We start from the raw sequence: 13,376 nt of genomic DNA on the forward strand, positions 1-13,376 counted from the left end.
CTGAGATCTTAGTAGGGGGTAAATGAGTTTAATATCATTCGGGCAATTGGTTTCTTTACTGCCTAAGGAATTGTGATGCAGTTTACTTCAGGCGGCAGACAGTTCCAGTGCACACTACTCAAAGTTCTGAAGATTGTGCCTTTTTCGTAATTGCCAATGGCCTTAAGTACACCAAAAGGTTACACGAGTACCCCCATACCAAGATGTCCATGCATGCTAGAGATCAACATGGAAAAGAGAAAACATTACTTCTTCTATTCATTAGTTTACTACTTTTGTACTTGTAAAAAGACTTTCATTGCCAAATTAGTTTGAGTTACCTTAGAAAATTATCATGTTCAACTGTCTTCGTAATCGTCACACTCGTCCAATCGATGTCACCTTTATCCTGAGATTAATCAGCTCATCTCTCCCGTAGCTCAACCTCTCCTTTCATGATGACCGAACATCAACTATACCTCGATATTTTTTACAAAACAAAAACAGCAAGGACAATCAATGCTTGTTTACTGCTACTTCAAGTTTCATGCTCTCGCAATCACCAGACAACATGAGGATGGGGTGATCGAGCATGAAACTTGAAGTAACCGCAAACACGCCATGATTGTCCTTGCTGTTTTGTAATACGCTCTGCCTCCGCGGTGTTGAGCACTGTCAGCACAATGTGTACATCCTCGGTCAATTTTTTTAGATAAAATATGAGCATTATCCATAGCCTGCCCAGTCATGGCTGCTAAAACCACGACTTCGTATCATGCATAATGTACATGAACGCGGAGTATTGCGGACTACCCATCACTATCTCGTCCACCCCAGAATACCTGATAAAGGCTGATTCACTCACATCTTCTACTACATGTACTGTATCAGTGTGAGAAAGGACTTTGAAGAAGACCAGTTCGAGCATACAATAATGTACTGCCATGATTTCTTCCCAGCTTTTCCTTGACAACACTATCTGCATGACCTCTGAACCCTTTACCATGCTGACCACCAGCACAGACCCGGTGCATTGTACACAATAGTGTAGCCTACAAACTAGAGCTGTGGCACAATCATGCTCTCTCTCTCTTTCCGTCCCTCTCTCTATCTCTCTCTCTCTCCCTCTCCCTCTCCCCTCTCTCTCTCTCTCTCTTTCTCACTTGATCTCCCTCCCTCCCTAGCTGCATTCCTATCGATGCCTGGTCGTAGGGTATGATTCCGAGACCTCCGGTCGGATGAGCCTCGCCAACCACATCGGCACATCGCCCCTACTCCCCTTTGTCTTGTTGTCCAGTGTCATTTCAGTTGTCCTCTTCCCCTGACTATTAGTAGGGCTGTGGTTTTAGTAAAAAAAAGAATGTAGTTATGCTCCTACTTCCGAAAGGATGCAAAATTATGCTTCAAATTTTCAACCACCAAATTAAGCCAAACGTTATGCCGGCATAATCCGCCGGTGCCTAACGGCTAATGGAGTTTCTCGACAATTTTGCCAGTGGCTGTGAGACCTAACCACAAATCCCCACCGTTAGGTGCTGCATCTGCCGCTAGGATTTGTCAGGTGTTAGCGGCCGTTGTGAGTTACCTTCGGGAACGGTCACGATAATTTACAAAATTTACTTTCACAGAACAGTTGTTATGTACAAGTACATGAAAAATGTCCTCTTGAAAATATTTTCCAAAAAAGAACTTAAAAGACAACATGTCATAGTACTCAATAGCGTAATACGCCGATCGTGATAACAAGACAGTCAGTGAATTGTAACGTTAACTCTCGGCTCCAGGTTCATACCATATACATGCACATGCATATCATTGGTCAGTAGATTATTATCGTACAATGTACACTACCGCACATCCACTGTACTGTGTTGCACTGACCTTAGTCTGACTAAGGCGGACACGCTGGCTGGGGCACCGGGGTACCTGCACTCTGTACAATGTAATAATGATACATGGTACATTGTCCACGTACTTGTACACATGTACTCCATGTGGCAACGTGAATGGAATCATGTGCATCAACATGTACCAAATATACGTTCGAGAAGGGTAGGTGTATGAATGTAGCATTCATTTCAACTGGCAGAATGACATGCATGTTCATTTTGTATAGTGGTGGTGCATCTGAGAATGGAGGACACCTGTTAATCAAGGACATTTGCCCTCAGTCTCACGAGTGTCCGTTATTGTCAGGCTTGACTGTAGTAACGATTCACGGTAGTGTGAGATGTACAATGTAAAGTTCCAAGAGAAGCGCAGGTGATAATGCTATCGCCGAGCAAACAGACGATCGTGGGATAGGAAGTTGTACGTTGGGAGTAGTATGGTCCTAAGTCTAGTGATGGGGTCACAGGTCTAGGTTATTGAAACGTAACACTTGGTTTCATGGTCACGATTTGACACCAGGTGCGACCTCTTGTTTAGAGACGTCAAAAATGTCAAAACCAGCTAGCAGCTACACCACAATGCTAACATGTTATCCATCATCACGGCGCTCCAAAACAAACATCATCAGCAGAGAACAGACACTGCGGCCTACACCTCAAGCTACACGCCTCCCAATGATGGCAATACCCCTCCCCCCCCCCCTCGCCCTCTACCCAAGGTGCAAATCCAAATCTGACAAATGTATGTTTGCTCCGCGTTGACACTATCACCTGCACTTTTCTTTGCGCTATCAATATCGCACCACCATGAATCTAGGCCCATTATTAGTTGAACGGGTCGCATTGTAAGAACATTGTCTATTGATGCTTGCTGCATTCACAAGGCCTGTTTGGATACTCATCGTCAAAAGTCATTGTACAGAGATGTCGTGCATTGGGGAGCGGGAGCTCCAGGTCCAACAGCGAGAGTGGGAGCTGCAGGTTAAGAAGCGGGAGTGGAAACTGCAGGTCCAAAAGCAGGAGTGGGAGCTGCAGGTCCAACAGCGGGATCGTGAGCTCCGTCTCCAACAGCGGGAACTGCACGTCCAGCGTCGGGAATGGGAGCTGCAAGCCCAACAGCGGCAGTGGCAGATGAAGGCCCAACAGCAGGATTGGCAGGTCGTACAGCGTGAGCGGGCGGTTCACCAGCGTGAGCGGGCGGTTCAGCAGCGTGAGTTCAGCAGCCATAAGCAGCGTTAGTCGGACGTCCAACAACCGGAGTTTCAAAAGTGGAGCGAAGGTCCGACAAATGGACGCCCCAAAAGGAGACTAGGAAGTAGCGGGCGCAGTGAGACTGCCACAAGCACAGCCATTCTGGGATACTGATTCTGATTCTGATGGCCAACAGCGGGAGCGGGACTGAGAGGCCGTACACCAAAGTGAAGGACCCGGAAATTCAGGACACAGAAAGGCAGCAATGCTAAATACCAATTTTCAAGCATGACATTGTACATGTCCCTGTCCACCAACCATCGCTGGATGATGGTCAGTGACGTGACATAGAATACTATCGTGTACTCATGTATGAATTTCCAGCAATGTTGCATAGCTTGTTCACATATCCATCGCACGTCTGATTTTTTCTTTTCTTGTCTAGATAAGTATGCTGTGTACTTCCTATGTCATGTCTTGCCACGCCAACCTCGTTCGGAATTCTCTGCCAAGTCCGAGACGAACATGTATTATGCTGGAAGCACTCGTGTGCTATACCATTTTCGTACACTATTCTGGGCAAGAACTAATACTCGACAAAATAAGCTGTCGCAACTGAGTGTACGGCAATGTGTCATGTTTAACATGTGTACTGGTGTGTTTATGTGTGTGTATGTGTGTGTGTGTGTGTGTGTGTGTGGACGAGAGGGGGGGGGAGTGTCCTGCTTTTTCTTCTTTAGTACGCATATTTGTACCTACATGTATGTCCTGTGTTTTCCTAGACAAATTCACCTTCATGTAACATATTCACACCGATATGTTAACTTTCTCAGTGTCATTTGTTAACTGTCTTCATACACTAAGTTGAAAAGGTATAGTGGTGGCCTGCGGAAGCGAAGGCTATACCTTGTGTGTTTCTGAACATTCACGTGATGCTAACGCGGATCCCGCGAATATTATATACATGTAGTACAAGAAATACAGTCAAACCTCGTTAGGACGAACTTCAAGGGACTGAACACATTTGTTTGTCTTATCGGGAGTTCTTCTTATCCAGATCTGACAAAAAATCGATATGCATATCATATGGATTGTATTTACATGTACGTGAAGGTGCATGCTGGTGTACATGGGAAGCATGTTATTCTTAGCATAAGCCAGAAACAGGTAAGTACAATGACAAAGTGCAATGAATCACGACTGTGTCGAAAGTTCGTACAACGCACTGATTATTTTGTTAGAAACACGCTTGAAAACAATTTGCACTGTACGTACAATATGACCTCCACTATTGAAAACAAAGAAGAAAAAAGGCAGCCAGCGCACGCGCACGCTCGTGGACCGAAAGTTTGTACTACATGTACATGACCACACGGATTTTGTTCAAATCACACTTGAAAATAGTTCGTCTTCGCGAAAGTTCGCTGTACAGAAGTTCGTCGTAAACGAATAATTTTGACTTGAATTGATGCCTGGCCAACCATAGGATTGGCCTTAGTTCGTACTAATGGAAAGTTCGCCTTATCAGTGTTCGTCCTAACGAGGTTTGACTGTACCTATGCAATGGATATTTTGTCGTTCATTGCCCTTACAACTTACAAAACTTCACATATTAAAAGGGAAAAAAAGGCAAAACTACCATTACTAGAAGTACAATTTCTGGTTATAGTAAATAATCTCCCAGGAGCTGGTAAACTCTTGCTTATAATAATAATAAATAATAATAATGCATCGCGCGTAATAAGACAATGAAAATTGTATTCTGTTCTGCTTCTGTCACACATTGAGTACCGCGGAAAATAGGGTGGGTGTTACTCAAATTGTCAAGTCCATTTGATCTTATCCATTGCGAGACATCTGGACTGACGTAGGCTATTGGCGGATTTCATCATGACGCCTGCTTGGGCAGTGTCCTTGATGGATACTGTTGGCAGTATTGTCTTTGGCCTTCCACGTTGCGCGATGGCGTCCGCAGGAAAGTACCAGGACATGGCTTTGCTTGCGGGGTTGTCTTCTAGCATGCGCAACACATGACGCAGCATCCTTCTGCATCTGCGCTGGATCGTCTCTGACATTGGCTCAGCTTGGCACCTTGCATACAAGTTCTCATTCTATTTCTGGTGTGAAGAAATAGAACCAGGTGATAGAGGAAGCAAGACAATGGATGGTGGTAGCTTCACAAACAAGATAGTAGCAGAGTGCTGCCAATTTTCTGTTGGTATAAACCACAAGAACTGTCCGAGGTGTTCAAAGGCAGGACGAAGCGGAGCCCCTCAAATGGGGGAGGGTAAGGGGCAGCGACCCCTTTAGAAGCCGTAGCATTTTTAGGATTTCAAGGGTCCGAAACAACAGATTGCAGAAGTACACTTTTGTTAACAGTCGTTTTCTGTCGGTTTGTTGGAACTACTGATCGGAGTGTTCCTAAAAATCGGAATGGAACAAGTCGAGGCCCTGACAATACCGATAACTCTCTGTCCTGGCACATGAAAGGACAATGTACATGCAACAAGGTGAACTACATGTACATGTATGATCAACTAGTGACAGCGAGTCGAAAGCAAAAAATCATTGAGCATCGCCATTTCTTCTTTCAGAGTTGTGGCCCAATAGTTTCTAAATACCAAATTCAAATTTGATTATTCTCGCCAAATCATGGAAATGTGCTTTCTTGGATTCTCGCATTATGCTCGCCAAGTCTTCATATTTTGCTTTGGCATGCTGGGATACATATTCACTTTGTTGTACTTATCGGGAGCCTCAAAGTTCTGAAGATTGTGCCTTTTTCGTACTTGCCAGTGGCCATAAGTACACCAAAAGGTTACATGAGTACCCCATGCTAGAGATCAACATGGAAAAGAGAAAACATTACTTCTTCTATTCATTAGTTTACTTCTTTAAAGGGGAAGTTAAGGCAAAAATTAAAATTTCACCAGTTGTAGTCTTCGGGCTGCTGAGTCGAATGGTCCTGGCCCGAAAAAGCTGAGACGCTCCCTTCCTACTTGAATCCCAATCGAACTCGCGCACTTCCACGGAAACTGGGTGACTGCGCCCTACTAGATGGGGATTTGTATGCAAAATGTCACTAAAAGCGCCATTTCGTTCTTATAAAAGCACGGATGAACGCGATTGGCCCATATGTTGTAGTCTTTTGGACGCTGAGTCGACTGGTTTTGGTCCGAAAAGGCTGCGATGCAGCGTTCCTCCTTTAGTCCCAATCAAACATGGTTGAACAAGTGGTCACGTGCTCCTGGGTGCCCAAATCACCTGGTCACCACGCCAGCAGGCGACAACTTTCACACCAAGGTTCAACTCGAGTGACAGGACTGCACCCAAAAAAGGTCAAACAGGCTAGTAAGTTGTACCCTGCAGGCACGGTGACCAGCTGACTGGTGTACGTAGGAGCACGTGACCGCTTGTTCAACCATGTTCGATTGGGAATAAAGGAGGAACGCTGCATCGCAGCCTTTTCGGACCAAAACCAGTCGACTCAGCGTCCAAAAGACTCCAACATATGGGCCAATCGCGATCATCCGAGCCTTTATAAGAACGAAATGGCGCTTTTAGTGACATTTTGCATACAAATCCCCATCTAGTAGGGCGCAGTCACCCAGTTTCGGTGGAAGTGCGCGAGTTCGATTGGGATTCAAGTAGGAAGGGAGCGTCTCAGCTTCCTCGGACCACGACCATTCGACTCAGCAGCCCGAAGACTACAACTGGTGAAATTTATATTTTTGCCTTAACTTCCCCTCTAATAATAATAATAATAATACCACAGCACGCGTACAAAGGCCAAAGAACAATGCATGAGAATACACTGAAATTAAGCCAAGTCCGCTTCTGTCTCCAGTCAACAAAAAACTCATCCATAAACAATGTCTGATCTCCATTTCGACTTGTCTGCAGCAAATGCTCGTGCTCCTTCTAGGTCGCTGGCATTCTTCAAAGGAATGTCGTGCCCTGCCAGGTCCTTCATGATGGTGGTAGGGAGAGTAGCCGCGGGACGGCCCCTTCGTCCACGTGACCTGGCTTGAAAATAGCAGGACATCGCAAGGCAAGGGGGTGACTGCTCACTCATCCTCAGCACATGGCCAGTGAGGCTACGGCGTCGCTTGGCAACAAGCTCCGACAGTGACTGCGAGTCACATCTGGAATACAGATCATCATTCGTAATTCTGTCTGGATATCGCACTCCCACCAGGTTTCTGAGCTGTCGGCGGTGAAAACAGTCCAGTCGCTGAAAGACTGCCTGGGTTACTCCCCAAGTCTCACAGTTGTAAAGGAGGACAGGCAGCACAAGCGAGCTGTACAGCTTGAGCCTGGACCTTTCTGACACATGCTTGCGCCGCAGCCAGAGGCTGAACATACTACCGTTTGCCTGGGATGCCAGCGAAATCCGCCTGTCGATATCCTCAGCGCCCCCCATAAGAGAGCCAAGCTGCCTGATGCTCCGCCAGGATGAATCGCCTGACGTAAAGTGCACCCATTCCGTTTTTTGCTCATTTACTTTTAGGTTCCAAGACTGCAGTGTAGAGGATATGATGGGTAGTGATTCCTCGAGCCAAGGTTTACTGGTAGAGTAGAACGTTATGTCATCAGCGTACCCGGTTTCTGGAGGGATGCCTCCATCAGTAATAGGTCGCTGTGGGAGTCTTGGGCGACATTCTTGCAGGGCGGCTTCAAGGTAACAGACGAAAAGCACGGGACTAAGACTGTCCCCCTGGGGCGTGCCGATGGTGGTGTGGAATGCCTTGGAAGTGGAGCTGCACATACGAACAGTTTACTTCTTTTGTACTTGTAAAAAGACTTTTTCATTGCCAAATCATTTGAGGTACCTTAGAAAATTATCATGTCCAACTGTCTTGATAATCGTCACACTCGTCCAATCGATCTCACCTTCATCCTGCGATTTATCAGCTCATCTCTCCCGTAGCTCAACCTCTCCTTCCATGATGACCGAACATCAACTATACCTCGATATTTTTTACAAAACAAAAACAACAAGGACAATCAAGGCTTGTTTACTGCTACTTCAAGTTTCATGCTCTCGCAATCATCAGACAACATGAGGATGGGGTGATCGAGCATGAAACTTCTTGCTGTTTTGTGTTACGCTCTGCCTCCGCGGTGTTGAGCACTGTCGGCACACTGTGTACATCCTCCGGTCAATTTTTTTAGATAAATATATGAGCATTATCCATAGCCTGCACAGTCATGGCTGCTAAAACCACGACTTCGTATCATGCATAATGTACATGAACGCGGAGTTTTGCGGACTACCCATCACTATCTCGTCCACCCCAGGATACCTGATAAAGGCTGATTTACTCACATATTCTACTACATGTACTGTGTCAGTGTGAGAAAGGACTTTGAAGAAGACCAGCTCGAGCATACAATAATGTACTGCCATGATTTTTTCCCTGCTTTTCATTGACAACACTATCTGCATGACCTCTGAACCCTTTACCATGCTGACCACCAGCACAGACCCGGTGCATTGTACACAATAGTGTAGCCTACAAACTAGAGCTGTGGCACAATCATGCTCTCTCTCTCTCTCCCTCCCTCTCTCTCTCTCTCCCTCTCCCTCTCCCCTCTCTCTTTCTCTCTCTCTCGCTCTCTCTCTCTCTCTCTTTCTCACTTCATCTCCCTCCCTCCCTAGCTGCATTCCTATCGATGCCTGGTCGTAGGGTATGATTTTTTTTTTTTTTTTTTTTTACTAAGGCCACAGCTTCCAATCATGACATGCAAAGCAGCGGTGCAGCATCGCAGGCATGAATCGTGGACGTGGTGACGGGGTCTGATGTGCTCCACCGACCTAGGGTCTCGGCTTCACTGCACAGCAAACGCGTCGAAAGAAAACGGGGGCTAATAATTATCGGGAGATGGGGGAAGAAGAAGAGGAGAAAGAAAGAGAGAGAGAGAGAGAGAGAGAGAGAGAGAGAGAGAGAGAGAGAGAGGAGAGAGAGGAGAGAGAGAGAGAGAGAGAGCGAGAGAGAGCGAGAGAGAGCGAGAGAGAGAGAGAGAGAGAGAGAGAGAGAGAGAGAGAGAGAGAGAGAGAGAGAGAGAGAGAGAGAGAGAGAGCGAGAGAGCGAGAGAGAGCGAGAGAGCGAGAGAGCGAGAGAGCGAGAGAGAGAGAGAGAGAGAGAGAGAGAGAGCTGGGAGCGAGAGAGAGAGAGAGAGAGATGATTCCGAGACCTCCGGTCGGATGAGCCTCGCCAACCACATCGGCACATCACCCCTACTTCCCTTTGTCTTGTTGTCCAGTGTCATTTCAGTTGTCCTCTTCCCCTGACTATTAGTTGGGCTGTGTTTTTAGTAAAAAAAATGTAGTTATGCTCCTACTTCCGAAAGGATGCCAAATTATGCTTCAAATTTTCAACCACCAAATTAAGCCAAAAGTTATGCCGGCATTATCCGCCGGTGCCTAACGGCTAATGGGGTTTCTCGACAATTGTGCCAGTGGCTGTGAGACCTAATGACTAATCCCCACCGTTAGGCGCTGCATCTGCCGCTAGGATTTGTCGGGTGTTAGCGGCCGTTGTGAGTTACCTTCGGGAACGGTCACGATAATTTACAAAATTTACTTTCACAGTACAGTTGTTATGCAGAAGTACATGAAAAAGGCCCTCTTTAAAATATTTTCCAAAAAGAACATAAAGGACAACATGTCACGGTGCTCAATAGCGCAATACGCCGATCACGTGATAACAAGACGGTCAGTGAATTGTAACGTTAACTCTCGGCTCCAGGTTCGTACCGAGTACATGTATATGCACATGCATAGCATTGGTCAGTAGATTATTTTCATACAATGTACACTACCGCACATCCGTGACGCCGAGACCTCAGGTCGGCAGAGTCATCAATGCCCCACCATCACTGCTGCGTCTCGGTGCAGCGCCTGCTCATTAGTTGTCACGTTTGTCCTAGTCTCTGTACCATTGTCTTTCCTCATTCTTTTCGAGCTGGTTATGTGAACATAGTAAAACGTCCATTGTATTGTGTTGCACTGATCTCAGTCTCACTAAGGCGGACACGCTGACTGGGGTACCGGGGTACCTGCACTCTGCGCAATGTATTATGTACTTCGAAGTAATAATGATACATGGTACATTGTCCACGTACTTGTACACATGTACTCCATGTGGCAACGTGAATATACATTGGAGAAGGGTAGGTGTATAAATGTAGCATTCATTTCAACTAAGAGAATGACATGCTAACTGGTTTGAGGGAAAGAGACAAACGGGAAAAGTCTGAAGACAAATTCACTGCCACCACCAGGACTCGAACAAGGGACCCTCGCTTGTAGCCAGCGATGCTCTAACCACTGAGCTATGGTGTAGTCGTCATCCCAGCAGAGCCCGTTCAACATTTTCTTCAGACTTCGTAACTCACACTTCCTGTGAACCCACACAGGCGGGTGGGACGCAGCCCTCACTGTAACCCACACACTTCATGTACAAACTAGCACGCGGGGAGCCCCAAGTCATAAAATATTAACTGGTTTGAGGGAAAGAGACAAATGGACATGCATGTACATTTTGTATAGTGGTGGTACATCTGAGAATAGAGGACACCTGTTAATCAAGGACATTTGCGCTCAGTCTCATGAGTGTCCGTTATTGTCAGGTTTGACTGTAGTAACGATTCATGGTAGTGTGAGATGTACATTGTACAGTTCCAACAGAAGTGCAGGTGATAATGCTATCGCCGAGCAAACAGACGATCGTGGGATAGGAAGTTGTACGTTGGGAGTAGTATGGTCCTAAGTCTAGTGATGGGGTCACAGGTCTAGGTTATTGAAACGTAACACTTGGTTTCATGGTCACGATTTGACACCAGGTGCGACCTCTTGTTTAGAGACGTCAAAAATGTCAAAACCAGCTAGCAGCTACACCACAATACTAACATGTTATCCATCATCACGGCGCGCCAAAACAAACATCATCAGCAGAGAACAGACACTGCGGCCTACACCTCAAGTTACACGCATCCCAATGATGGCCATACCCCTCCCCCCCCCCCCCGCCCTCTTCCTCTACCACAGGTGCAAATCCAAATCTGACAAATGTATGTTTCCTCCGCTATGACACTATCACCTGCACCTTTCTTTGTGCTATCAATATCGCACCACCATGAATCTAGGCCCATTATTAGTTGAACGGGTCACATTGTAAGAACATTGTCTATTGATGCTTGCGGCATTCACTAGGTCTGTTTGGAGACTCATCGTCAAAAGTCATCGTCAAAAGCCATTGTACAGAGATGTCGTGCATTGGGGAGCGGGATGCAAAAGAGCTGGATGCCAAAGAGCTGGATGCCAAAGAGCAGAACGACCAAGAGCCGAACTGGCAAAAGCAGGACGACCAAGAGCTAGTGTCAAAAGCTGAAAACTTGCCATACTGCGATTCCCATCATGCTAAAGTTCATCACATCAAAGAGCCCGACGCCCAAGATCGGGATACTGAAGAGCTGGACGCCCAAGACCGGGATACGCAAGAAATGGACGCCCAAGAGCGGAGTACTCAACACGACCAAACCCAAAAGCGGCCATGCTTGGATCCTAGAGACCGAAGGAGTGACGCCGAAGAGCGGGAGGTCCAACAGGTGGAACACGGGAAGCCACGTTTCCAACAGCGAGAGGCGATAATATCGAAGAGGAAGCGGGCGGTCCGAAAATGTGAGCGGGACGCCCAACCGGGGAAGCGGAAGCGGGATTGTGACCAACAGTTGGAGAGGGATGTCCAACCGCCGGAGCGGGAGCTCCAGGTCCAACAGCGCGAGTGGGAGCTGAAGGTCCAAAAGCGGGAGTGGGAGCTGAAGGTCCAAAAGCGGGAGTTGGAGCTGCAGGTCCAACAGCGGGATCGGGAGCTCCGTGTCCAACAGCGGGAACTGCACGTCCAACGTCGGGAATGGGAGCTGCAAGTCCAACAGCTGGAGTCGCAGATGAAGGCCCAACAGCGGGATTGGGAGCTGCAGGTCGTTCAGCATGAGCAGGCGGTTCACCAGCGTGAGCGGGCGGTCAGCAGCGTGAGTTCAGCAGCCATAAGCAGCGTTAGTCGGACGTCCAAAAACCGGAGTTCCAAAAGTGGAGCGGAAGGTCCGACAAATGGACGTCCCAAAAAGGAGACTAGGAAGTAGCGGGCGCAGTGAGACTGCCACAAGCACAGCCATTCTGGGATACTGATTCTGATTCTGATGGCCAACAGCGGGAGCGGGACTGAGAGGCCGTACACCAAAGTGAAGGACGCGGAAATGCTGGACACAGAAAAGACGGCAATGCTTAGATACCGTACCAATTTTCAAGCATGACATTGTACATGTCCCTGTCCACCAACCATCGCTGGATGATGGTCAGTGACATAGAATACTATCGTGTACTCATGTATGAATTTCAAGCAATGTTGCATAGCTTGTTCACATACTGTATCCATCGCACATCTTGATTACTAGTATTTTCTTTTCTTGTCTAGATACGTACGCCGTATACTTCCTGTGTCATGTCTTGCCATCTGAACCTCGTTCGGAATTCTCTGCCAAGTGCGAGACGAACATGTATTATGCTGCAACCACTCGTGTGCTATACCCTTATAGTACACTTTTCTGCACAAGAACTAAACACTCGACAAAATAAGCCATAACAACTGAATATACGGCAATGTGTCATGCTAAACACGTGTAATGGTGTGTTTATGTGCATGTGTGTGTGTGTGTGTGTAGAGGAGGGGGGAGAGTGTCCTCCTTTTTTCTTCTTTAGTACGCATATTTGTACGTACATGTATGTCCTGTGTTTTACTAGGCAAATTCACCTTCATGTAACATATTCACACCGATAATATGTTAAAGGGGAAGTTAAGGTAAAAATTTAAATTTCACCAGTTGTAGTCTTCGGGGTGCTGAGTCGAATGGTCTTGGTCCGAGAAAGCTGAGACGCTCCCTTCCTACTTGAATCCCTATCGAACTCGCGCACTTCCACGGAAACTGGGTGACTGCGCCCTACTAGATGGGGATTTGTATGCAAAATGTCACTAAAAGCGCCATTTCGTTCTTATAAAAGGACGGATGAACGCGATTGGCCCATATGTTGTAGTCTTTTGAACGCTGAGTCGATTGGACATGCCGACTGTACCCGTGCTCTCATGCCATTGTACGAAAAGTGGACACGTTTTGGTGCCCACTTCAGTATGACAGCATGGAAAATTTCCAGACTACAAATCATACTGTACCTTGTATTTGTGGCAGTGTAGCTGCAACCGGAAAGTAACGCAATGGAAACTTACAGATAAAGAGAACTGAAATAACACACATGAT

General features: G+C 46.8%; 2 protein-coding genes across 2 annotated transcripts; one reads left to right on the forward strand and one right to left on the reverse strand.

Annotated features, from left to right (window-relative positions):
- Nucleotides 1-6,918: 6,918 nt before the first annotated feature.
- Nucleotides 6,919-7,482, reverse strand: LOC135827870 (uncharacterized). Its single transcript, XM_065340305.1, has one exon. The coding sequence runs from the start codon at nt 7,480-7,482 to the stop codon at nt 6,919-6,921; it is 564 nt and encodes a 187-aa protein (XP_065196377.1).
- A 3,848-nt stretch (nt 7,483-11,330) lies between these two features.
- Nucleotides 11,331-12,206, forward strand: LOC135827871 (involucrin-like). Its single transcript, XM_065340306.1, has one exon. The coding sequence runs from the start codon at nt 11,331-11,333 to the stop codon at nt 12,204-12,206; it is 876 nt and encodes a 291-aa protein (XP_065196378.1).
- The last annotated feature ends 1,170 nt before the right edge of the window (nt 12,207-13,376 follow it).

Source organism: Sycon ciliatum, chromosome 12 (assembly GCF_964019385.1).
Source record: "Sycon ciliatum chromosome 12, ocSycCili1.1, whole genome shotgun sequence".
NCBI classification, from domain to species: Eukaryota; Metazoa; Porifera; class Calcarea; order Leucosolenida; family Sycettidae; genus Sycon; species Sycon ciliatum.